Source organism: Ochlerotatus camptorhynchus, unplaced genomic scaffold (assembly GCF_037179485.1).
Source record: "Ochlerotatus camptorhynchus isolate MF236.1 unplaced genomic scaffold, CSIRO-AGI_Acam_v1.1 ptg000071l, whole genome shotgun sequence".
In the NCBI taxonomy this organism is placed as follows: domain Eukaryota; kingdom Metazoa; phylum Arthropoda; class Insecta; order Diptera; family Culicidae; genus Ochlerotatus; species Ochlerotatus camptorhynchus.
Window position 1 is genome coordinate 1,638,896 of NW_027040561.1, and position 25,281 is coordinate 1,664,176.

Here is a 25,281-nt window from a genome sequence, read left to right on the forward strand (position 1 = left end):
ACGTTTTAAATTTGAATGCATTTGGATGTGATCCAAATTTGCAAGAAAATATTAATTAATTAAAACTACATCAAACCAGGGGGTGTAAGATTTGCTTAAAATTACGAGGGATACATCATCGCAGGATGTTAGTGGAGACCGCATGAACGGAGGATGAGATATACCGAGCTGCGGTCCAATTCAATGACTGAAAAAATGTGGAGTGTAAGGCTTGTACTCGATAAAAATGCACCATTTTTTCCGTGTGTAACTTTTTTTATCCGTGGATAAAAATTGATGAAAATCTGGGTATAACTAGTTTGAAGTGAATTGTTTACATGTGCAAAATTTCATAACAATCGGTTCAGTGGTTATTGAGATGTCATCGAAACAAGAAGAAAATCGCCGGAGAATTTTACGCGCCGTCATGGAAAATCCGACTGCGACCATGAGATGGAGCGGAAGATAACTGGGAATCACCCATACAACTGTGTCTCGGGTGGTAAAATCGTTTAAGGAGTCCCAAACGACCGAGCGGCGGGCTGGAAGTGGAAGAAAATCGAAGACAGCTGACCCTGTGAAGGCCCGGAAGGTGTTGGATTATTTCAAGCGTAATCCGAACCTTTCGATTCGCGACGCGGCTCTGAAGGCAAACTGTTCCGCCTGGTTCGTTCAGCAAACCATGAAACGAGCTGGGCTTAGTGTATTCAAGGTCCGGAAGGCACCGAACTGGCGTGAAAATTACCGCACCGAGTGCCTTCAGAAGCGTCTGTTGCCACGGTCCCACGGAGGCGAGAAATTATTTTGGCCGGACATGGCATCATGCCATTACGCACGATCGACGTTGGATTGGTACAGAGACAATAACGTTGCTTTTGTACCAAAAACCGCCAACCCCCCAAATTCACCAGAGATTCGTCCGGTGGAAAGATTTTGGGCCATAATGAAGAACAAAGTTCGAAAATCGTTCAAGGTGTTTAAGAACGAGCTGGAGTTGAAAAAAGAATGGATGAAAGTGACCAAAAAGGTTGGCTCCACCGTTGCACAAAATGTAATGAGGGGTCTTAAGGGAAAGGTTTGGGCTTTCAGCGATGGAAAGGAAATTGAATAAAGTAATTATGCCGAAACATAATCCATATGTATTAGTTCATTCCCTGAAAGTTTCAAGAAAATCCGACTTAAAATAAATTTTTGGCGAACACTTTTGTCTGGTGTATTTTTTTTCGAGTACAGGCCTTATAAGCGAGAGAAATTAAATATGATGAAAAAAAGGGTGCCGACTGGACTCGAACCACGAGAACGTTGCGATTTATCGAACCTGTGCTTTCTCCACTACTCTCTCCATGCTTCGGAACATGTATAGGCTAAAAGCGAATAATTTTTTGGTTTGTGAGTATGGACTTTGATCAAGCATATCAGCATAATTGCATATCAGTCCCATCCCGAAATTCAATCGTCCACAGATAAAGTTACAGTTCTGCTTTCTATATTTTTCACTGATATAAAAAAAATCAATGCAACTGATTTAAACTTGAAAAAAAAAATAGATTCGCTATGATTTTTCTAATATTTGCATAGGACTTGCACTGCACTTCATAACATCGACTGCCATTTTCTCAATGCCTAATGCCTTTTACTGATATGTGATTAAAGGCAGTACCTATAGTCCATTCAGAAAATGTGTTGAAGCTTAAGATTTTTAAGATTTCTCTCCAATACCTCATCATCATTTCGAAAGGTGTAACATTAGTAAGCCCACGATGGGGTCACTTTTTATATTACGGTCCTTCAGAAAGTGTGTTGCGTTAGAGAGCAGGGAATCCGTTAGACTGGAACTACACGGAAACAAATCCGATTCCATTTTCATGAATAAAAAATCATGTAATGAAAAAACTTGCCATCCCATGAAATCGTAACAATGATTAATGATTTCGTCATGGAAATTCATGATTTCATAATGCAGTGGAATAAAGCCTGTTACAAGCGTTACACGTACTTGAAAAACCGTGTTCATAAACCACACTACATTGGTATCTCTTCCCAAGTAAGAATTCTGGTTTTATGAGGGTTCTGTATACCATAATTTAGACTTGTAGAATGCTATAAAAACCTCTATAAAACTTGCAATGTAACTTGGGTTATACGCCTTTTGCCTTCCATCTTATACAAGTACTGATAGTCTAGTGGTCAAAGTATGGGTTTAATGATCCCAAGGTTCTTGGTTCGAATCCAGTCTGATGCTTGCTTTATTTTATTCTATTTTTGCATTTTTTAGTTAAAAGTTAAACCCATGAATTTAGCTCATGATTTCAACTCGGATGATTCATGATTTTGGGAATGTTTGCTGCGTTACGCAAAAGTTGCTCATGATATCATGAAAATTATTCGTGGTGTATTTTCGTAACATGAAAATACGCTGTGTTCATGAAATCATGAGTCATTTTTCTCATTTCGGAGATCGGATTTTTTCCCGTGTAGGGTTGCTTAACCGGTTTTAACGGTGGTATCGTACTATTCTGCAAACCGAAATACCGGGTTTTACTAAAAAGCGATAATTTATGCGATTTTTAAATCTAATGTTTGATGTTGAATACAGTAAACTCTCTCTAACTCGATGGAGTACCATTCTAAAGGGTGTCCCACATCAAATTGCATCAGGGAAAAAAGCTGTAGAAAATTACTAAGTTGACCGATCCTTTTCAAACTTAAGAAAATAAAATATAACCCATTAGTAAGCCTTTGGCATATTTAATTCATTCAACTTCAATACCATAACCGTACGCTCGCACCTTACGCTTCAGTCCACTTATTAGGTTCTGTACAACATCTGGCTGCAGCTTCTTCTGTACGGAAACGCATTTTTTCTTCATGTCTTCCTCAGATTTGACCTCCTTGGGATGCTTCTGTAGTGCCTGCTTCATAATAGCCCAGTATTTTTCAATGAGCCTTAGTTCCGGTGCGTTGGGGGGTTCATGTCCTTGGGTACGAAAGTAATCCCGTTGGCTTCGTATCACTCCAGGACAACACTTGAATAATGGCACGAAGCTAGATTCGGCCAGAATCGTAGGGCCCTCGTGTTGCTTCCACAGAGGAAGCAGACGCTTCTGTAGACACTCCTTGATGTAGATCACCCCGTTTACAGTCCCGGTAGTCACGAACGACGCACTCCGTTTGCCACAAAATCACATCGCTTGCCAAATCATGTATTGGAAACTTGGAAAGTTTTTGCTTCCTTACTTCCTCCGGAACATCAAACTTGTGCAGGGCGGTGAAGAACAGCAGCCCTGGAAGCTGCCGGAAGTCCACCTTGACGTAAGTCTCATCATCCATGATGAGACAATGAGGCTTTGTCAGCATCTGGGTCCGTGACTTTCCCACCGTATTTTGCCGTTCGTCACAATTTGGAGCCTTCTGCACTTTGTACGTATGCAGTCCCTCCCGGTGGAATGAAAGACTTAGACAGATTCAACTTTTTGGCCACATTCCTGACCCTGGATTCCGCTTAAAAGCTTTCACGACACGCTTGTGATCCTGATCACTAATAGAACATCCATTCTGACCGCATTTCTCCTTCCGTTCGATGCTCAGAGTTTCGTACTAACGTTTAATCACAGGACTCACCGTTGACTGCACGATTCCGAGTTGTTTTCCGATGTCCCGAAAAGAGAGTTGAGGATTTTCCAGGTGCTTGCGCAAAATCAATTCGCGAAGTTACTTTTCGGGTGACGCCATTTTTTACAACATTCGAAAAACTGACAGCGATAAAAATACAGTGTAAACAATACACTCTTAACTGCTTCTACCCAAATTTGCAAGGGAAAATACCCAATGGGTAATTTTCTACGGCGTTTATCCGTGATGCAATTTGCTGGGGGACACCCTTTACTTCGGTTACTTTTCCATACAAATTATCAAACAGCTTTAATTTAAAGCAAAGGCCCAGGTAACAATTTGATGCCTAACAAGTGTTGTTTAATCGATTTTAATTCAGTCTTAGTTTGAATAATTATTGTACATAGACCATGTTAACCTTTGTTCAGCTTTTGAACATCTAAATCTGGTGAATTTAAACAGCCAAAAGTTTAACAGTTATGTAAATCATAAGCTTTTTAAGGCATTAAATAACAGTCTTTGTGCAGCCTTCTAGTTTTATTATGAGAAAAAAATATGAAAGAACGCTTCATTTCTCATATATATATTTATATATTTTTTTTTTTTTGAACTACAAAGTGCGGAATAATTTGATTTACATATTTATATTATTATTATAAGTCTAAAGCCTTGGCATTTCGGGATTCGAACCGGCAGTCGCTGATTCATAGACACCAATCATACCTACTGGACGACTTAAGCATATGTGTGGCAAAAGGTATGATCAATAACTTGAAACAGGTCAAATTTAAGTTGAATAACAGCGACCGGAAGAGTATTATACAGCAATGCAGAATTGTAAACGACAACTGGTGACAGTAAACATTCCTCTCATTTTCAAGCGTAGTCAACACAATGTGGACACAAGTGCGCGATTTATTTCGATGGTCATACATACATACATACATTTATTTGTACAACATCACATTCTTGCAACATGCCCTGCCCATCGCATCCTTCCGGCTTTGGCCACCTTCTGGATGCTGGGTTCGCCGTAAAGTGCAGCGAGCTCGTGGTTCATTTTTCGCCGCCACTCACCGTTCTCCTGCACACCGCCGAAGATCGTCCTTAGCACACGTCGCTCGAAAACTCCGAGTGCTTGCAGGTCCTCCTCGAGCATAGTCCATGTCTCGTGTCCATAGAGGACCACCGGTCTTATTAGCGTTCTGTACATGGTACATTTGGTGCGAGGGTGAATCTTTTTTGACCGTAGTTTCTTCTGGAGCCCGTAGTAGGTACGACTTCCACTGATGATGCGCCTTCGTATTTCACGACTCACATTGTTGTCGTGGTAAACGAATTCCTCCACTACCTCGAAAGTATCCCCGTCTATCGTGACATTACTTCCTAGACGAATCCTGTCATGTTCGTTTCCGCTTACTAGCATGTACTTTGTTTTTGACGCACTCACCACCACTCCGACCTTTGCTGCTTCGTGTTTCAGGCGGGTGTATAGTTCTGCCACCGTTCCAAATGTTCTTGCGATAATGTCCATGTCGTCCGCAAAGCACACAAATTGACCGGATTTCGTGAAAATCGTACCCCGGCTGTTGAGCTCGGCTCGTCGCATTATACCTTTTAGAGCGATGTTGAAGAGTAGGCATGAGAGTCCGTCACCTTGTCTCAGTCCCCGGCGAGATTCGAATGAACTGGATAGTTCACCCGAAACCCTTACGCAGTTTTGCATGGTCATGTGGAAGGTATTTTAGTGCCATAATTGAGTTATATTTTTGCAATTCTGTCTGAAAGTTCAGTGCAATTTAGCAGTCAAAATACAGAAAAATACAAATGTTAATACTTCCGACGTCGTCACAGCCCACTTCTGCCCGGAGCTATTCCTAAAAAGCTCCTCTACCTTGTATCTACTGCTGCCGCTGCTTGGGATTAGAAAGGCAGGCAGTGAATTTAGAGGAACTAAAATGCCGGAAATGCAACGAGTGACTCTAACTAGGTTTAACAAAACAGGCTATCCAAATATGTGTAGTGCATTGCTGATTTGTGGAGTAGTGTTAAGCTTAAATAAAGCTTGTTCAATCTTTAGATCAGCTAATTTATTGAGGTTGAATTATGGGTATACAATTAGCTTCATGCAATAATAATCAACTTTATATTCAGCCTGCTGTTAATTAACTTTGTACACCTTAGATCAACCAATAATCAGCTTCTGTTCTTACTGTTCAGCTTGAATTGTTACTTGAGGGCTCACCATTAGATCAGCTTGCATTAGGTTGACGTAAATTTTACAGTTAGACAATAGATTTAGCTGTCACTTTGCCACAACGCATACGATCCGGATCTAATGTGGGTGGCCCTTAAGGGAGAGTTGCCTGTAGTTAAATTAAAGCAAGCTTGTAACCCTTGTGCGTCAATTCTGATTTACTCTATTAATGTACAAGTTTCATGTCTAGTTCGCTTGTAGCTGTTGACACAAGCAGCTGTGTGTTTTTTTCGCTGCGAGTCACGCCATAGGCTGTTTTTCGATAGCAACTCATTGTTGCGGTGCTTGTTCATTGTTTGAAGTTCGTTCGTTTTTGCCGTTGCCCCGTTGAAAGCAAACAATGGGTCTAGGTTCAATCCCAGTCGTCTCTGGTCACGTCTTCCTTCGGAAGGGAAGTAAAGCCGTTGGTCCCGGTCCATGTATGTTGTGAATGGGAGCAAAATATCCTACGCAGGTGTGGAAGTTGCCTTCCTGCACATTCGATTGCCGTCAATGGATGGCAATCGATGTTCGTCGGTGATTGGCACTAGATTGCGGAACAGAGACCGACGTCAAATAAAGAAAAGAAGTAGAAGAAGATTCAGTTTCCCACATGGATCGACGAAACCATCAATGTACAGTGGGCCAGGTATGAAATCTACCAGGAAAAAAAAATATTAACGCTCTGGGATTGCACCCAATTGAGCTGACATTTTCAGTGCAGTTTCTTGAAGTAAAGGGTGTTATGATCAAATTTTTTTCAAACAAGAATTAAGGTTTTTCAAAGCAATTTGCTTAGATTTCTTCATAAAAAATTATCTAAAAACAGCTTGAATGCGGAAGTTCTCATTGTTTTACAGATTGGAGTTGGTACTTAATGGCAAAAACAGAATCGTTGTTTCAAAAAGTATGAGAGGAAATCATGGAAGCAGCCGGTATGTTTTTGTTAATGAATGAAAAACCACAGAATTCACCATTCTTTATTTCATGACCTGTTCTTTGACGAAAACTTTTTCTTCTTTGACAATTGCAATATGTGTGTAGGAATATTTTACAACAAATGTGTGATTTTTTTATTTCTAGATGCGATTGATTTCAAGATAGAGTTCAAAACTATGCTGAGTTTTCATTGCCAGATTACTACACCGGTATCGCTTATCATCTTGTATCTAAGTAAATATGTAGCTACGTCACTTATGCTATGATAAATAATGGATTCCAAACTGTGCTTATTAAATAAACTATGTTTGTATAACTTGTATCATCTTTTATTCAACGCTTAGCCTAATTTAAGCATTGTTTACCATGCTCGAAATAGGTTTCTAGAGTTGCACAGCACCCAACTAACATTTTTTGCTTTGTAAGCCAACTTTTGCAGCGTTGTGCTGTAAAGTAGCTGAAAAAAAGTTGCAGATACAGCTACAAGCAAAAGCTAGCAAAATTGTTTTGTAAAGCGTTTACTCAACTTTTTCCCAACCATTATTCAATTTACCAATCTCACTGAATAACAACAGCCAATAAACGCTAATGTCGCTTTTATACACATCCTAATCAACTTTCAACTTGCAGCTGCAAAACAAAGCTAATAAAGTGAATATATTACTCATGCGATGGGTTCTACACAACCAACCACTCTTGCTGAATAACATAAACATCAAAAGTGTTTTTTCCACAACTAAACAACCTGTACTCAGCTAATCAACTGTGTTAGCGCTACTTTGGACGCAGCTTTACAGTCAGCTAGGTTTATTTTTAGACGTGTGCAGTTTTTCAGCTTTTACTCTGCTCTTTTACAAAGCTGAATTAACTAGTCGAGAAAAGTGAGTCATGTGCACTATTATAAAGCCTCTACTCAGCGATTTTGTTGTAGAAGTGCATGTTGATTTTTTTACATCAGTTCAAAGTGTTGGCGTAGCACAGTTGTTAGTGTCAAGGATTGCCAATGCGGTCGTCTCGAGCTCGATTCCAGATTTCCGGTGCAGGGTAAATACCCAAGTAACCAAAAGTTCCGCATTCAACGATTAAAATCACTTCCAAGTTCCATAAAGTTCAAATAAAGTTCCGACTGAACCTTCAAGTTCCATAAAGTTCAAATAAAGTTTCGACAGAACTTTCAAGTACCATCAAGTTTGAATAAAGTCCCGACAGAACTTTCAAGCCACATGAAAAAATCCGCACAAGTCTTTATTAGTAACAAAATGTAATGTACGTTAATATGAAATGGTCAGAGGCCCGAATTAATCATAATTCTTATATTTATGCAGCGCATCAACATTCTTTCCAAACATAAAATAAATGAAATAGTAATTTCCTGGATTCGAACCCGTGTATTGGGCATGCGATCTATGAACGCTAACCCCTGCGCCACAAGTGTGTTGGAATTCAATGCGGGCAAACACTAATTTAAAATTCATCAAGGTGTTGTGTTTCGTATTCAAGTCAATCAGCTGGCACTGAAAACTCCAACAGTAGGCGGGACAACAACTCACCTTAATATATCTCAAATGACGTAGCGGTTCGTGCTGGTGCTCTCACGCAGAAGAACTGAGTTTAATTCTCCAAACAGCTCCAATTCTACTTCTAATGCTGATAAATCAATACACATTAATACCTGCCTTTAGAAATAAGTTTCATAAAAGTGCGAACTAAATATAGAATTTAAACGTAGAGGACAAAATCCTTTTTTAAATTTATTTTCTAAAAGTTCCGTTCAAGTTCCGCCAGAGGGTGCTTAGAATACTATTCATTATGGTACAGGAACTTTCAAGTTTTTATAACGACTTAAAAATGAGGCTGCTTAGAATTCTATAGACCACCTTCAACCAAGCTGCTTAAGCCATAAATAGCCTTTTATCAGAACTTTTGGTTACTTGGGTAATTTGGTAGTGTTGCTTGTAACTAATTTGGATTAATTTTATTTTTACAGCAAAATATAAACTCAATAAATTCCTTCATTAAAAAATATCGTAGACAATATTTAACCCGGTTTCAAGACAAAGCTGTGTAGTGATTATTGGATATCCGGGAAAAGGTTGAATAATCGCCTTTCAAGTTCACACACAGCTAAACAGCAAGATAACAGCTGTATATAAGCGTTAATGGATATGCAATAAGAGCTTGTCCCAACCGTCCCAACAGCCATAAGTAGCTGACTAAGTTCGCCAGATTTGCTTGTATAGAGGTTGAATAAAGGTTTCCTCATATCGTAACATTTGAATACAGCTTGAGGCTGTATAAATGAAATGAGTAAAGCGCTTACTTTGCGAAAATTGTTCGTTGGGCAGCAAGGTATTGTATGCCTAACGTCCATTAAGCCTAACGTACGTCCATAATGCCTAATGACTTCATGCCTAACGTCCATTATGCCTAACGTCCGTATGCCTGACATATTTATGCCTTATGGAATACACTCGTTGATTTAGCCAATTTCAACGATTTCGCGATTTTTTAACTTGACCACGTCGGATTTTCCAAGTGGGTGTCCAAAATTAATTTTCGGTTCGCGGCTTCGATCAAGCATTCAACTTCTTTTAAACAAAATTAATCGTGACGAGCTTTTCAGCACTGAAAGAGGAAATATTTCAAAACAAACTGCTATCAACACATTCCAGATCTGGACGAGTGAAAGTGCGCCTGACTTTGATATTTTCGTTTTCAATCAAATCACTTCAACAGAAGTTTCATGGACCCATTCATAAATTCAACCATCTACTAGATTTGCAATAGCGACCAAAATATCCATTAGTAGCGTCCCCCGCTACGTTCATTGAAGCAACGAGCAAACCAACCAATCCACAGCCAGCCTTTTGTTCTAAGCGTGCTTCTTTTTCATTTTCGTTGCATGCTGATAGGCGTTATAGAATTGATGCGGTAAACCAGTGCTGCAAAATATCAGAATTATCAATATCAATACCTACAAAATGCTGAATTTCACTAGCCTACTGATGTTAGTATCAGTTCACACATTTAGGCTATCAATATAATACGCCTCAATGTCAGTGCGCAAATGACACTGACATCGTAAAAGGACCACTGATATTCAAAGTTCTGTCGCAATTGTTTCTTATATACGCCAGCTAATCGACTACCAGTCTTAAGAAAACTCTTTAGTAAGATTAAAACAATGTCACGGTTATACACAAAAGCTAAGTCATTGAAATCAAAGTAAGATTTTCAATTTTTCCTAGTGATATCCATATGGATAGTAATACAGTACCGCCTGATATTATGCTTACCAATACCAGTGTCGGAAGCAAAATTCAGTGCTAGACCAATATTTCACGTCACAGCACGCAGCACTGCAACATGGATCGAAAGATCGTTGGAAAGGTAATATTTTCTGAGGGGTTGAAATAGAAAAAGACTTAGTAAACATCTCTGATACGCGGAAATGTTGAGTCTTGGAAATTTTCAATTTCAAATCCAACGTATGAAATTTGTTGTCCTTTCATGTTGATCACCGAAAATCCATCCGCTTTGCCGGTTGGTCGTCGCTGTGTCGTCATCAGAGGTGGTAAATGTCTTCAAAATGTCAGCGGGAAAGATATTGCGACATGCACTTTTTCAAACAAAACAATGTAAGCATTTATCTCATGTTCATGTACACATAATTATCATAATACATTTACATCAACATCGAATTTGTAAACTAAAAATGGCAAAGCTACAACTTTATTTTTTTAAGCAAAACAATGTAGGAATGTTATTTCAAAGGCAACCTTTGTTTTAAAAGTATTTAGTACACATGATAATCTTCGGTTAATGCTGGGTAATGCGCAATACAGATCCCATTGAGATCACTAGCCTCTTCCCAGCAACTCCTATCCCTACCTCCCCGTGGTACCGGCCGGGAACTGTGAGCAACCTTATGGAAGATCGGGTAACCAACCCCGGTGGGAACTTTGGTCATAGGCTGACAGGGAAGGGGGGGGTTTGCTTCAGCAAGCCTGAGCTTCTATTCTCCAGGATGAGCGGCTCACAACAGCGTCTGGGCGGCTGATCTACGTCCGAGTGCCAGTGAAGGACTCTAAGCACAACTGTGCACCCCTGGTCCTCCGGAAAGTTAGGGGGTTGGTGTCAGGCCCTGCGAGCCAGCCGTACCGAGACCAACGGCAACGACCCCAGCGACGAAATAGGACTTGTGATTGAAAACTCGGCACGATGATCTCTCTATTTCATCGGGAGCACCCGAATACTCGCCAATCCACTGAAGGATCGCGGATTCGGCATCGTAGCGCTGCAGGAGGTGTGTTGGACAGGATCCATGGTGCGAACGTTCAGAGGTAATCATACCATCTACCAGAGTTGCGGCAACACACGCGAGCTGGGCACAGCTTTCATTTTAATGGGCGAAATGCAGAAGCTCGTGATCGGTTGGTGGCCGATCGACGAAAGAATGTGCAGGTTGAGGATCAAGGGCCGATTCTTCAACTTTAGCATAATCAACGTGCACAGCCCTCACTCCGGAAGCACTGATGATGACAAGGACGCATTTTACGCGCAGCTCGACCGCGAGTACGATCGCTGCCCAAGCCACGACGTCAAGATCATCATAGGAGACCTAAACGCTCAGGTAGGCCAGGAGGAGGAATTCAGACCGACGATTGGAAAGTTCAGCGCCCACCAGCTGACGAACAGGAACGGCCTACGACTCATCGATTTCGCCGCCTCCAAGAACATGGCCATACGTAGCACCTTCTTCCAACACAGCCTCCCCTATCGGTACACCTGGAGATCACCACAGCAGACGGAATCGCAAATCGACCACGTTCTCCGACATTATCGACGTCAGGACCTATCGTGGCGCTAACATCGACTCTGACCACTACCTGGTGATGGTCAAACTGCGCCCAAAACTTTCCGACGGTACCGACGCCCGCCACGGTACAACCTAGAGCGACTGAGGACTAGAGGACTGCTGGAGTACAGTAAAAGCAGCCATCACCAACGCAGCCGAGAGCACCATCGGGTACGTGGAAAGAAGTCGACGGAATGAATGGTTCAACGAGGAGTGCAGAGCGATTTTGGAGGAGAAGAACGCAGCGCTGGCGGTAATGCTGCAGCATGGAACCCGACAGAACGTGGAACGGTATAAACAGAAGCGGAAACACCCGCATCTTTCGGGAGAAAAAACGTCGCCTGGAAAAAGCGGAGTGCGAGGAAACATGGAAGTTCCACCAGAAGCTCAACGCATCCCGCAACGGCTTCGTGCCGCGAGCCGAAATGTGCAAGGATAAGGACGGGAGCCTCTTGACGAACGGATGTGAGGTGATTGAAAGGTAGAAGCAGCACTTCGATGCGCACCTGTATGGCGAGAAGAACGTAGGCACGGGAGACCAGCGCACTGGAGGAAACGACTACGTCAGTGCAGCAGAGGACGGAACTGACCCAACTCCCACGCTGAGGGCAGTTAAGGATGCCATTCAGCAGCTCAAAAACAACAAAGCAGCTGGTAAGGATGGTATCGCAGCCGAACTCATCAAGATGGGCCCAGAAAAGTTGGCCACCTGCCTGCACCGGATGATAGTCAGGATCTGGGAAACAGAACAGCTACCGGAGGAGTGGAAGGAGGGGGTAATCTGCCCCATTCACAAGAAAGGCGACCATTTGGAATGTGAGAACTTCAGAGCGATCACCATTTTGAATGCCGCCTACAAAGTGCTATCCCAGATCATCTTCCGTCGTCTATCACCTAAAATGACCGAGTTCGTGGGAAGTTATCAAGTCGGCTTCATTGACGGCCGATCGACAACGGACCAGATCTTCACCGTACGGCAAATCCTCCAGAAATGCCGTGAATACCAGGTCCCAACGCATCATTTGTTCATCGACTTTAAGGCGGCATACGACAGTATCGACCGCACAGAGCTATGGAAAATCATGGACGAGAACGGCTTTCCTGAGAAGCTGATCAGACTGATCAAAGCAATGATGGACGGTGTGCAAAACTGCGTAAAGGCCGGCGCACAATTGATACGTTTTCAGGTTTTTTGACAGTTAGCCCATGCATTATCTGTCAAAAAACCCGAAAACGTATGCATTGTGCGCCGGCCTTAAGGGTTTCGGGTGAACTATCCAGTTCATTCAAATCTCGCCGGGGACTGCGACAAGGTGACGGACTCTCATGCCTACTCTTCAACATCGCTCTAAAAGGTGTAATGCGACGAGCCGGGCTCAACAGCCGGGGTACGATTTTCACGAAATCCGGTCAATTTGTGTGTTTTGCGGACGACATGGACATTATCGCAAGAACATTTGGAACGGTGGCAGAACTATACACCCACCTGAAACACGAAGCAGCAAAGGTCGGACTGGTGGTGAGTGCGTCAAAAACAAAGTACATGCTAGTAGGCGGAAACGAACATGACAGGATTCGTCTAGGAAGTAATGTCACGATAGACGGGGATACTTTCGAGGTAGTGGAGGAATTCGTTTACCACGACAACAATGTGAGTCGTGAAATACGAAGGCGCATCATCAGTGGAAGTCGTACCTACTACGGGCTCCAGAAGAAACTACGGTCAAAAAAGGTTCACCCCCGCACCAAATGTACCATGTACAGAACGCTAATAAGACCGGTGGTCCTCTATGGACACTAGACTGATGCAAAATTTGACTTTTTCGCTCCACAGTGCTTAAATGGTTTCAAATCGGGTCCTGATAAGCCTCCCAAAGTTACAACTCAATTGGTTAGAAACAGGCTTCGCACAAGCCATTTGAAGTTTACTTGTAAATTACTATGGGAAATCTCAACTTTTTGTTCATTGCCTTCTAGTCTTTTTCCATATTGAGCTACAGTTCGATAGCCATTCTTATAGAAAATTTTCTCAGCTACAACTTTGTTGAAGATCGTTTCTATGTAAAACGAGACAGGAAAAAGTTATTAATTATTTAAGAGATTGGTAAACTTATGACATGATCAAGCAGCTGCTCTGTAGGCAACACTGTATTTTGCAATGTGACATAGTAGCCATGATTTTTGTGTCCTATTCAACGCCCCAGAAACACCAATGTTATCTGCTGAGCAGTAGATTGAGCATGATCATAAGACATCAGCGCATTGAACCATTGATAACTTTCGATCTTTGCATTTAATCAAAAAGTGGTCTTCAGCAAAGTTGTAGCTGGGAATTTTTTTTACAAGTACAGCTGAAAGTTTTTGAAGCAGACCGATATGGTGAATTATTAGATAGACATGAACAAAAATCTTGGTTTTATTATAGTAATTCCCATACAAACTTCAAATGGTTTGTGCCATCTCAGTTTCTCACCAAATGGGTTCAAATTTTGAGAGGTTAGTCAGGATCCGATTTGGAATCGTTTAAGTATTGTGGAGCGAAAATTTCAAATTTTGCATCACTCTAATGGACACGAGACATGGACTATGCTCGAGGAGGACCTGCAAGCACTCGGAGTTTTCGAGCGACGTGTGCTAAGAACGATCTTCAGCGGTGTGCAGGAGAACGGTGAGTGGCGGCGAAGAATGAACCACGAGCTCCCTACACTCTACGACGAACCCAGCATCCAGAAGCTGGCCAAAGCCGGAAGGATGCGGTGGGCCGGGCATGTTGCAAGAATGCCGGACAACAACCCTGCAAAGTTGGTGTTCGCTACTGATCCGGTTGGCACAAGAAGGCGTGGAGCACAGCTATTGTTGATTATGTCTTCCCGACCAGCAGGAAGTAACAGGTTTATTGTAGAATGTGTTATTTTGATATATTGATTTGTCATAACACCAGTTGTTACAAAACATGTACCGTTAGTAGTTAAAATAACAAAAAATATAACAAGATTTCCTCTAGGTTTAACAAGACTGTAACTAAATTTGTTATATATTTAACAAAATTTTAACTTATCGTGTTTCATAAAATATGATACAAGATAACAGGATTATAACAAATCCTGTTATAATGAAGAACTAAATTATTACTGAATGTGTTAGAAGTCTTTGGGATCAAACTATATTTATCAATAAATAAACGTTTTGTTCTAATCTGCAATCTGCATTTATTTATTTCGATATTTTTGATTAAAATTAAAAACAAAACCAAAAAGTAGTCAAAAGGAATAAAACAGTGAAGTGTGATTACTTTCTCTTTTGGATATAAACATAAGGTTCAACTCTAATTTTAAAAAGCTTTGACATTGTGTAGATCAAATGAAAACAACTAATGATAATTGTAAGTAGAAACATACCAACTGAATGTTATAAAACAGCTTACTAACTTTTTCTTTGAAATTCATATCAAGTTTAAAAAAAAAATTCGTACCATCCGACTCAATCAGCACAGATTCCATCCTTCTTTCCATAATAAGCGATGACCCGTGTCATCAGCCGGCCACATTCCTTCGCCTTCATCCTCGCTACAGCTGCTGAGTCTCCTTGGTATAAGCGATGTTCTTCTAGACGGTCTGAAAATCAAATAGCTATGTCATTTTGAGCACAAAAAAGCGTTTTTAAACTCCATAATCACCTTCAATGTAGGACACTTTATTTGGCTCCAAGGGTATCTTGGGCGTAGCTGCTACGCTTTGATCAGTCGATCCAGTACCTTCAGTTCCGTTTCGTCCACGTGGGTTGTTCGATGATCGTCCTGTTACCGATCTACTACCGAATCCCGATGGCCATAGATCATGCATCAGCAACTTCACAAAAATGTAGTCACTATTTTGACCAACTTCAGAAAATTTCTTCAACTTGTCTTTGGTAACAAATCCTTCGATAACAGTAAAAACGTCTTCATGGGGATTTCCGAGAATTTTGGCATTGAGTGCGTCTGTCAACCTGAGACAACGTCGGCTGGTTTCTTCACTTTTTAATTTCCACTTTTCAATTTGCGCAGCTTGTTCCTCATTGCGCTTGGTCAGTTCATCGATTTTTTCTTGATGTCCACACACGCATACTGAAAGGGAAATTAAAAATCCAGATAAGTTTCATATGATTTTATGGAACAACTTCGGCCTAATGACCCAAAAGAAAGACAAGTAGCGGGTTGTGCTTAAAATGCCAAGAATGGGGTAGTTAACCCTAGTTTACTTACAATTCGAGTTCACCAGATCAATCTGTTGAGGAATAGGATACAGCCGGTGTTTTGTTGCACTTTGACATCCACTTCGGGAGTAGGTTTTTCCATCTTTTTTCGGTGGTTCGTATGAGGCATTGTCGTCCACGGCATCGTTGTTGTTTTCGGCGTCGAATTCGGTCCAATCTAGCAAAATGTCCATGACAACATTACCAACCTGGTGTGGACTGGTATCGACTTCTATATCAATCTGAGGCTCATCGTGTATGACGGAATCTTTCGCAACAGTCGATGAGTTCGTCGTGTTTATGTTGGCTGGTCCGGAATTGTTGAACCTCAAGGAAGTTGATGAGTTCACTGTAGTCTGTCCTTCCGAGCATATCAACTGAGCCTTTCCTTCCTTTTGAGCGTGCTTTGAATTACTGGTCCCGGGTTTCTGGTTCTCCAGCTGTTTGAAAGAATCTGTGGCAGCAGGATTCAGCGAGTTCTCAGAGTTTCTATTCGCTAGTACAGCGTTGTTGTTAGTCGAAATGATCTTCTGTCCTGCTGAGTGCGCTGATTTAGCTTTCCTGTCCATCGGAGAGTGTTTTTGAACGCTGGCTTGGGGTTGTACATTTTCGAGCTGCTTGAAAGATTTGCGCCGCAGTCTCTCTCCGAGAGTCTTTGTCTAAATGTATGGATGGGAATGTTGAAAATGAGGTTATGTGTTTGCGTCGTGCAGCAAATATTACCTGAGCTTTAACATTAACATTTTCAGCCAAAAACTCCAAGTTTTTTAATTTCGCAGCATTGCGAATCTTCTTCAAAGCAGCACACGCTCGGGTTTTTCCCATTTTCGATAGTTTTTGCAGGATAAAACGTATTTTTTTGTTTTAATAAAGAGAACACGCGTCACTATGCGAAAGCTGGCAAAACTGATTGACATATGGTTGCCAGTTCGTTTTCAGTAACATTTTCCGTATTGATATTTTCACGTCTGGTTGTGTTGGTGCGATATTTGAGAGTGTGTTAGTGAAAATCCGGAATTCACTACAAAAATTCAAATGGATGGAAAACGTAGGCCACGTCATTTTAATTTAATGGAACCATGGATTAATCAAAAATACACACAAAAGGTACATGTTTTTAATAAGTTCGTACGTCTATACAATTTAAATTTTATTTTTTTAGCGCTCGAAGACAAATCATCCTCCAAAAAACCCTTTTGATACTGTTTATGAGCCTTCAGAATGTGGTGATAATTTATCAATTAGCCATGAGAATATGGAACCAGGTATATGTACAATGAAATAAGTTTATTTCACGTATTTGCCCCATAAGGTAGATTCCAAAACTATCGGAATCTGCAAATTACAGCAGATACGGGAGCAGTTTTATTTATAATTTCAGTTTTCGATGGAATTTCACTTTCTATGTTGTTGTTCATATAGATATTTTGAGCTGCAGTACCGATACAGTTTCTTCCTTGAGTTCTTCTACACACAACACAACCGAGGAAGCTCATACGGAAAATGAAGGATTTATTAACACTGAGCGCATAAATTCCACATCTGTAAGCAGTAATATTGATAGTTTGAAATGTGCATCAGAGGGGCCTGAATTCGTAAATGAGAGTGAATATTATGGCGAAGATGAAAATGAATTGGTGAGAATTAGAAATATTATACTAATGTGAGGAATATTGTTTGGGTCACGTTTTTTGCATAGACCTTGAGTTGTTAATTAAAATGTACTATATAAAGTATATTTCCTCCATTTCAGAATCAAAATGACTTCATGAAGTTCAGAAACGACCTCAAGATTAATGACGTACTTTTCATGGTTTTGAATTATTATCTTAAGTATAATTTACCTCAACAAGGAGTAGAAGATTTATTGCGTATGCTCAATGTGTTTTCGACAAAAAAAGCTCTACCAGAGTCTTTTTCTATTTTCATGAGATTGTTTCCCAGCGAATATGATTTCGAGCGTGTACATTTTTGTTCAAAATGCCACTATGGGTAAGTGAAGGTTAGTAATATGTATAAAGTGATAAATATCACATCTATTTTATTTATTTTTCAGATACCATGGCACTCCAAGAGCCGATGTTGTGTGTCCTGTTGATAACTGTAATTCGCTTGAAAAGGACTTTTTTGTGATTTTTCCTTTGGAACCGCAAATAAGAGAAACAGTCCTGAAATATTCTGAACAGATAAAAGAATACGAAAATCTAATCATTGAAAAGGATATATGTGACATTAACCGAGGAATTTTGGCACAGTCCCTAACGTCAAGAGAAGAAACCAAATTCTTAACTCTTTCAGCGAATGAAGACGGTGCGGCAGCATTCAAAAGTACAACCAAGAAGCCTCTTTATCCTCTGTTTTTAACGATTAACAACTTACCACCAAAGCTACGATTTGACAAGAACAACCTTATTCTTGGTGCTCTCTGGTTCAATCGTGGAAAACCTGATATGGCACTTTTTCACAAAAATTTCATTTTGCAAACCCAAAAGTTACGCGATGGCATCCAAATTAATTCCGAGAGCTATAAAATACTGATACTCCAAAATTGCTTAGATTCAGTCGGTCGATGTGAAGTTTTTTGCTCTAAGCAGTTTAATGGTTCATATGGTTGTACCATATGTTTGCATCCAGGAAAGACTGTGAACAATCAAATTCGATATCCGTACCAACAAACTGAAGTTCGAAATGATGAAACAACGAGGAAAATCATGTGGCAGATTCATCAGTCAGGCTCAATGGAACCGATACTTGGAATTAAGGGCCTTAGTGTTCTAATCGGCATACCTGATTTTGATATCATAAAAGGATTGCCGCCAGACTATATGCACCTCGTAAACCTTGGTGTCATGAAGCATATTTGGCAACTGCTATTTGAAGGTGATGCTGAAAACAAGTCGCAGCCGTACTACATAGGTAGAAACAAAGAGTTGGTTCAGAAAAGACTACAGTCAATTCGGCTACCTAGCAGTTTTCCACGACGAATAAGAGATGTAGATGAATACTCGAAATTTAAGGCTAGCGAATGGGAGACTCTTCTTTTTCATTGCGTTTACCCATGCCTAAATGATTTGCTTCCAAAAAAATATGTAGATCACATAATGATGTTGAGCTCAAGTATATTTCTGCTTCTGGAGATAAAAGTGTCAAGAAACACTATTACCTCATGTGGCAAGCATCTAGATAATTTTGTTCGTGATTTTGAGCAGAACTATGGAGCAAAAAACATGGTATACAATGTACATTTAACGACACACTTAGCCCAGACAGTAAGAAACCTAGGAGCTCTCTGGAACTCTTCGCTGTACCCTTATGAGAACGGAAACGGCATGCTGATTGGATTCCAGACATCGAAGAATCATCCCGTTCTCCAAGTATCCAATAAATTTTTGCTTAACAGAACATGTCATTTTTCAAAAGTAACAAGGGAATTACCGGTTAAAAATTGGATATCAAAAGTGTGGAACTCATCACACCACAATGTTAAGCTCAATCAAAGCATTCGATGTTTTCTACCTGATAATATTGATCCGGATGGTAAATACAAGGCTACTCAGTTTTGTGATATTGGAAAATATTACTTTAATGGTATCCCAATTTGTTCTAAGGAAACGTGTAGAAACTTCATATATGACGACTCATTTGTTTTCCTTAATGGTATGTTTCAAAGAATCTATCGAATACTGCTTGAATCAGCGGAAAATGTTTATATTATTGGGGAAATACTCACTACGCAAAAGCTTTATGAAAATATGTATACGTATGAATACTCAGGAAACCTCAAACTAAACTGTATTAATGATTCCCTACGAGTCTGTGTCAATGTTACAATTTCAAACGGTGAAGACGCGGAACGTAATTTGAACTACATTTCCATTTGCAAAGCCAGAACACAAATTGATTAGCATATAGATATATATATATATAATAACATTTCAAATGTAAACCGTTTTTATACGATAATAATAATTAAATTAATCATCATGATTATCAAATGCTCTAATTTTAAATATTGTTACACTTTATTATCATACCATTAATTTGTAATGATTTGTTGCTCTGAAAATGTAAATAAAACACGAGATTGAAAAATTAACAATAATTTATGATGAAGTAATGAAATTGGGTTGTTAGAGGAATGCTTTTAATAAAACAAGGTTAAGGTTATCTTCCATTTAATTCCACTTAATTTATTTGGTATCCATGACAGATACGTATTTCGACTACAATGTGCAGTGCGACACTGATGAAGACTGCACATTGTAGTCGAAATACGTATCTGTCATGGATACCAAATAAATTAAGTGGAATTAAATGGAAGATAACCTTAACCTTGTTTTATTAATAATTTATGTTTGGTTGACTTGAACGATTTTTTTTCATAATAATTGTAACTAATTGTGTTATAATTATGTTTCTAAAGCCTTGTATTGTTTTCTTCCTTCTTCAGTACAGATTGCTTAAACAAAATTATAACAACGGCTGTTACTTATAACAGATGTTGATATAACTGAGATATAAGTTTGTTATGCTGTATTGGTCGGGTTATCTTAAATGTGATGTTGTACAAATAAATGTAAGTATGTATGATAATCTTTATGAAAGTATCAACAGATTTGAATTTATTCATAAATTGGCAACGTTACTGCTTTAAACTTGATTCTTACATCAAAGTGTCGTAAAAGAAACTACTTTTTTGAACACAACAATGTATGAAAGTTATTCAAATGCATGGTTTATCTTTAAAACGGTACCAAACAGAACATAGTCAACACGTTTTTTCAGTGCCATACTTTAGCCAGAAGTTTAAGGCACACATAATTATTTTTAAAATGGTTCCACAAGATTCAAATTTTGTTAAAGTATGACAAGGTTATGGCAGGTTGATGATTAGTTTTTTCTTTAAATTATCATAGCTTGTGGAGAGTTAGTCAGATACTGTATTCTCCAAACATTTCTGAAATTCAGTTATGAGACATTGGTGGAAAGAGATCTAAAATTTGTTGAAGAATGATAGAGTTACGATGATTTTAGTCAACGTCATTTATTAAAGGTCATAAATCCACCTTCCGTTTGCGCCACCTCTAAATCATTTTGATTTTTGTTACATTCTCGAGGACATCTTTTTTCAAGCCAGTCAGAACCATAAAAACGAACGATTTTTAGGTTTCGAAAAAAAAGGCAGCTGGTGGCAGTCCCAGGCCATAAAAGCACGATTATAAAAAAAACTCAAGTGGTACCTTTGTTCTGTAGAAGTTCATCGATTCATATATCAGTATAAACATCCAACAATGTCGATGATAAGCGCATCAATATCAAACCAAAGTGAAGCAGTTTGAAATTTGCATCATAAGTGTGTATTCAAATAACATGAAAGCAGAATTTTTTGCATCGCTCTAGCTGATCTCAAACATAAAGCCTACAACCAATGTTTGCACATCCAATCAATAAACAGCTTTTATCGCGATTTCAATTTACCGTCCCTGAAATGGAATTATTTAGTCACATTCAAACATATTGTAGACATTTTCCACATTCCGTAACGAAACACATCGATTTACGAATTCAATGAACCATCCATCCATCCAACCAACCAACGAACCAACATTGCATTGTTACCTAAAGCTAAAGCGCATCAAACTTCCGCTCCTAGGATATCTACACTACCACACATATCACACACACACACACACGTTTCAACCGATTTGCAATTCAAATTCACAATCCTGCCTTTTTTATTATTGTCTCTCGTTTCATGCTTCCGTTCTGCCGTTTTTTTTTTCTCCATTTCCGACTGGCAGGTCCCACGAGCGGACGCACGAAGAGCTGGAACTGGTTTACGAGGAACTGCTCCACATTGCCGCCCTGTCACACCTGTCCACGTCCATCAAGCGGGAGCTGGCGTCGATCATCGTGTTCGAGGCACACGCACATGCCGGAACTGTGTGTAAGTACATATGCCCCTCTGTCTAAACACGAAACAGTTATTTTTTACTACGTATTGAGGGAGGAGGGTGGTTGATTATGAGTGACTTGGTCAGTAGTGTAGTAAAATTTTACGATTGTCATCCCCGGAGTGCGCTTGCATATCACGATCGTGATATGACGCGACGGTGGTGCATGTCAATGTGGAAATGCATCAGGTTGCCTACCTTCGGGCTGTGCTCCCCCTCGGACTGACACCACGCCCCGTGTTTTACGATGATGGTGCGAGCGATAACAAAGTGAGCAACCTGCTGGGTTGTTGATGCTAAAGGGGGATGGAGGGGAAACGTTGTCATTGTAGCACGTCGACAGCAGAGATGATATTTAATTTTCACGTTCCATTTAACACCTGTTGGATGCTTTGAAATTTCCCTGGAATCTTGATGAAAGAGCGATGGTTGGAGTTGATACCTATGATGATGATACGGAATTCACTGATGTCTGATGGAATGGAATGATTGAAGAACTGCTGAGTTGTTGAAGCAATTTTGAGTTTAATGTTGCTCACGGTATTCTGATTATGGGATGCTTTATTTCAACTAGCTCAAGCATAGCTCTTGGAATCCCAGCGATTTAAGAATCCTTCCAGTACCTCCATAAAGCAACCATCAAGCCGCAGCAATTTGTCAAACTTGTTCCCAAGCTGATTATCAAAATTCTTCCTCCTCTGTTCAGATTACATCCACAAAAACGGAACTGCTTTCATCTCTCCAGCAAACTTTTCACCAAGTTTAATGAACTTGGCTCGAAATCAATCACTGCTGGAAATAGCACAGCCGGGTAAAAATTTCCCCCGTCATCATTATCATCGTCAGCTTGTAACTTTGGCAAGAACAGGTCGCCAAAAAAAAAAGTCGAAACACAAGCAAAATTTCATCATTTAAGCCATCGATTTCGTGTCCTACCCCAATGCGAACATTCCTTGTAAATGGTGAAAAAAATTTCAAAATTTTCTGCTGACAGTTGATGAACAGAATACTGAGAAATCCAATCTCAAACTTTGCGATTAGATTTAAGCAGAATAAGAAAAAATCATAGGCGAATCCAAGTTCCTCGACATCAATCCAATAGCTCAATAGCTGACGAAACTCAAATACCAATCGCTATTTACCAATTAGCAGTTTACAAACAAGATTTTCCTGGCAGCTAATTTATTTGGTAGCTAAGCGCGTTGCAATGACTTTTAACCTTCATCACCTAACAAAATTACCCGGAATCATGTGCTCCCGACTTGATTCGGGAAAAAGTTTGCTCCTAACGACATTACATTGCGTATCTAACGTGCTATTTGAGCTACCAAAACACCATAAATCCCATCTGCTCTGTGTCGGTAATTTCCTTCTTTCGACCGCCCATTTCAACTTCACAAACGCAAGTCCTTTTTGCCATCACATCCATCCATCAGCCGGCCGCTCGTGCATGACTTTCTCATTAGTGAGAGGTTAGGTTGGGTTTTTTGTTTCTTTCAACAGATGCCCAAAAGTACCCAGGATCTTATTCTAACGATACTCCATCGAGGCTCTCGTCATCATCATCATCATCATCGTTGGCACTAGGTATGCATGATAAATATATGTCTCAACTTTCGGTGTGACTGGACTCGAAAAAACAGCTTCACTCTGTTCGCTGACGCTGGTGTTTTGCTTTTGACGGAAGCAACTTTTCTTTTTTATCGTGAACTGCAAACTCTGAGTAAAGCCATTAAGTCTATATTAGACAGCAAATAGATCTGAATTGGGCGCTGGAGCAAATCTGATCCTTACAGACCACCTTTCAGGGCTATGAAGTAAAGATTCCTTGGAATTCTGTCTGAAAAGTTGGCAGGTGAAAATTTGATAAAAGATTCAAATTTATGAAGTGCTTGAAGGGACCTGCTGGACTAGTTTATCTAATTTTTTTAATAAATTGCATAACAGTTTTTCTTGCAATGAACTGCAGTGTACAAAAAAAGTTTTTCAGGAATGCATATTTTTGAATAAAACTTTCACGAGATGGTTTTATAGACGCAATGCATTTGGGGAAACAAACTTTGTTCAAAAAAAGTTGGAGGGTGGTGTACAAGACACGACCGCATTGTTGACGTAGAACTACGAAATTTTTGTGAGATTTTCTAGTTTGTTGTGTCGGATATTATTTTGGAATTAAGTGAATTTCATAACTCAACTCTTTTGCAGAAAGTTGTGGTGGCCCTGAACTGTGATGGTTTCTTTATGGCAAGCTTTGCTATAATCACTAGAACTCGTGTTTATTCGCGTTCATACATATAACTTGCACAGGAAATCACTTTGGCACGGCATTTGTGACCAGCATACCTTCCGGTAGCATGAAACAGGTCAAAATTTGCCCAAATCTGTCAATAAATTTGTTTGTTTTGCATTTGCTTATAGCAAAATACTGAGCTTTTCGGGAACATTCACGCCAAAGAACTCAAAAACACACTTTTTGTTACATGCCTCATGCATGTAACAAATGAAATTTTGATTGCCTTTCTTTTTGAACACGCCGATAAAGTACACAGACTCCTCCCATCATGAGTAGTTTGCTATCAAGTAGCGCCACTGGCTCCTCTCCTTTTGTACTCTCTGTACTTTAAGTCTATACTCTCTCTACTCTGTATTATTTAACGGTTCGGACGATTTCGAAAATGTTGCGCAGCAGGAGAATGCATACGATGAGGGTTTCTCAGTTTATGAAAATGAAACGGAATAAATTTAACCCGCCGATAAGACTACAAATAGAACATAATTTATTTCCCTACAAAATTATTTGATTTTTGTATCATTTTGATGTATTTAGTGACAAATTGAATGGGTGAATCATGGGTTACTCTATAAAAATTCTATTCTAACTCTTTTCTAACATGAACTTGGTGGCCCTGAAAAGGTCCGTTTTGTTACGTTGGTGATAAGTTTTAACCTCCGAAACGTCCCTGTCGCTTCAAAGTGTAGACGACATCCATGGGCCGTGATGGTTTTACGCAAATCCAAGGAAAAAAACGAAGAGCATTTTGTGTGGTCGTTGGGGGCGTGTGGTAGCAAAATGTTCCGCAAGTGCATCCTCCGTATTCGTACACGTCCGAAGATCGGAGGCGAATGTCACTTCGACTTGTTTCATCTAGGAACCATTATCTGATGACTGTGTTGGGGAAGCAGCATATGCATGTACGTAATTGATCGATTTGTTAGTTATTTCGAAGCGTTTGGACAATGCTTGAAATTTACCACTTTTTCAATAGTTTCTGTTAAGTCCGAGGTATTCTCAATAAAACTACGAATTTAAACGCGGAATACAAAATGCGTCTTTATTCGCGTTGCGTCACATAAACTCTCCTCTTATTCTTCTTCTTCCTTTTTCCCTTCCCTCCAGGGATCCACCAGTGCTTATACACGGTTGTTTAATCGAACACAACAATTTCCATTTTCTGCAAGTTGATTCATTA

The 25,281-nt window shown here is 39.9% G+C and overlaps 2 protein-coding genes across 5 annotated transcripts in view; one reads left to right on the forward strand and one right to left on the reverse strand.

The window, feature by feature from the left end:
- Nucleotides 1–25,281, forward strand: part of Epac (Exchange protein directly activated by cAMP) — a 541,224-nt gene that overhangs the window by 417,217 nt on the left and 98,726 nt on the right. For all 4 annotated transcript variants that reach the window (XM_065217278.1, XM_065217279.1, XM_065217281.1 and 1 more), the window contains one exon: nucleotides 21,659–21,804. In XM_065217278.1, the coding sequence (XP_065073350.1) occupies nucleotides 21,659–21,804 (146 nt within the window). The remainder of the gene's footprint in view (nucleotides 1–21,658; nucleotides 21,805–25,281) is intronic.
- LOC135697535 (uncharacterized) lies at nucleotides 15,105–16,426 on the reverse strand. The gene is made up of 3 exons (XM_065217294.1): nucleotides 15,868–16,426; nucleotides 15,301–15,729; nucleotides 15,105–15,238 (listed from the first exon to the last, which is right to left on the reverse strand). Exons 1-3 carry the CDS (start codon nucleotides 16,424–16,426, stop codon nucleotides 15,105–15,107), a joined length of 1,122 nt encoding a protein of 373 aa, XP_065073366.1.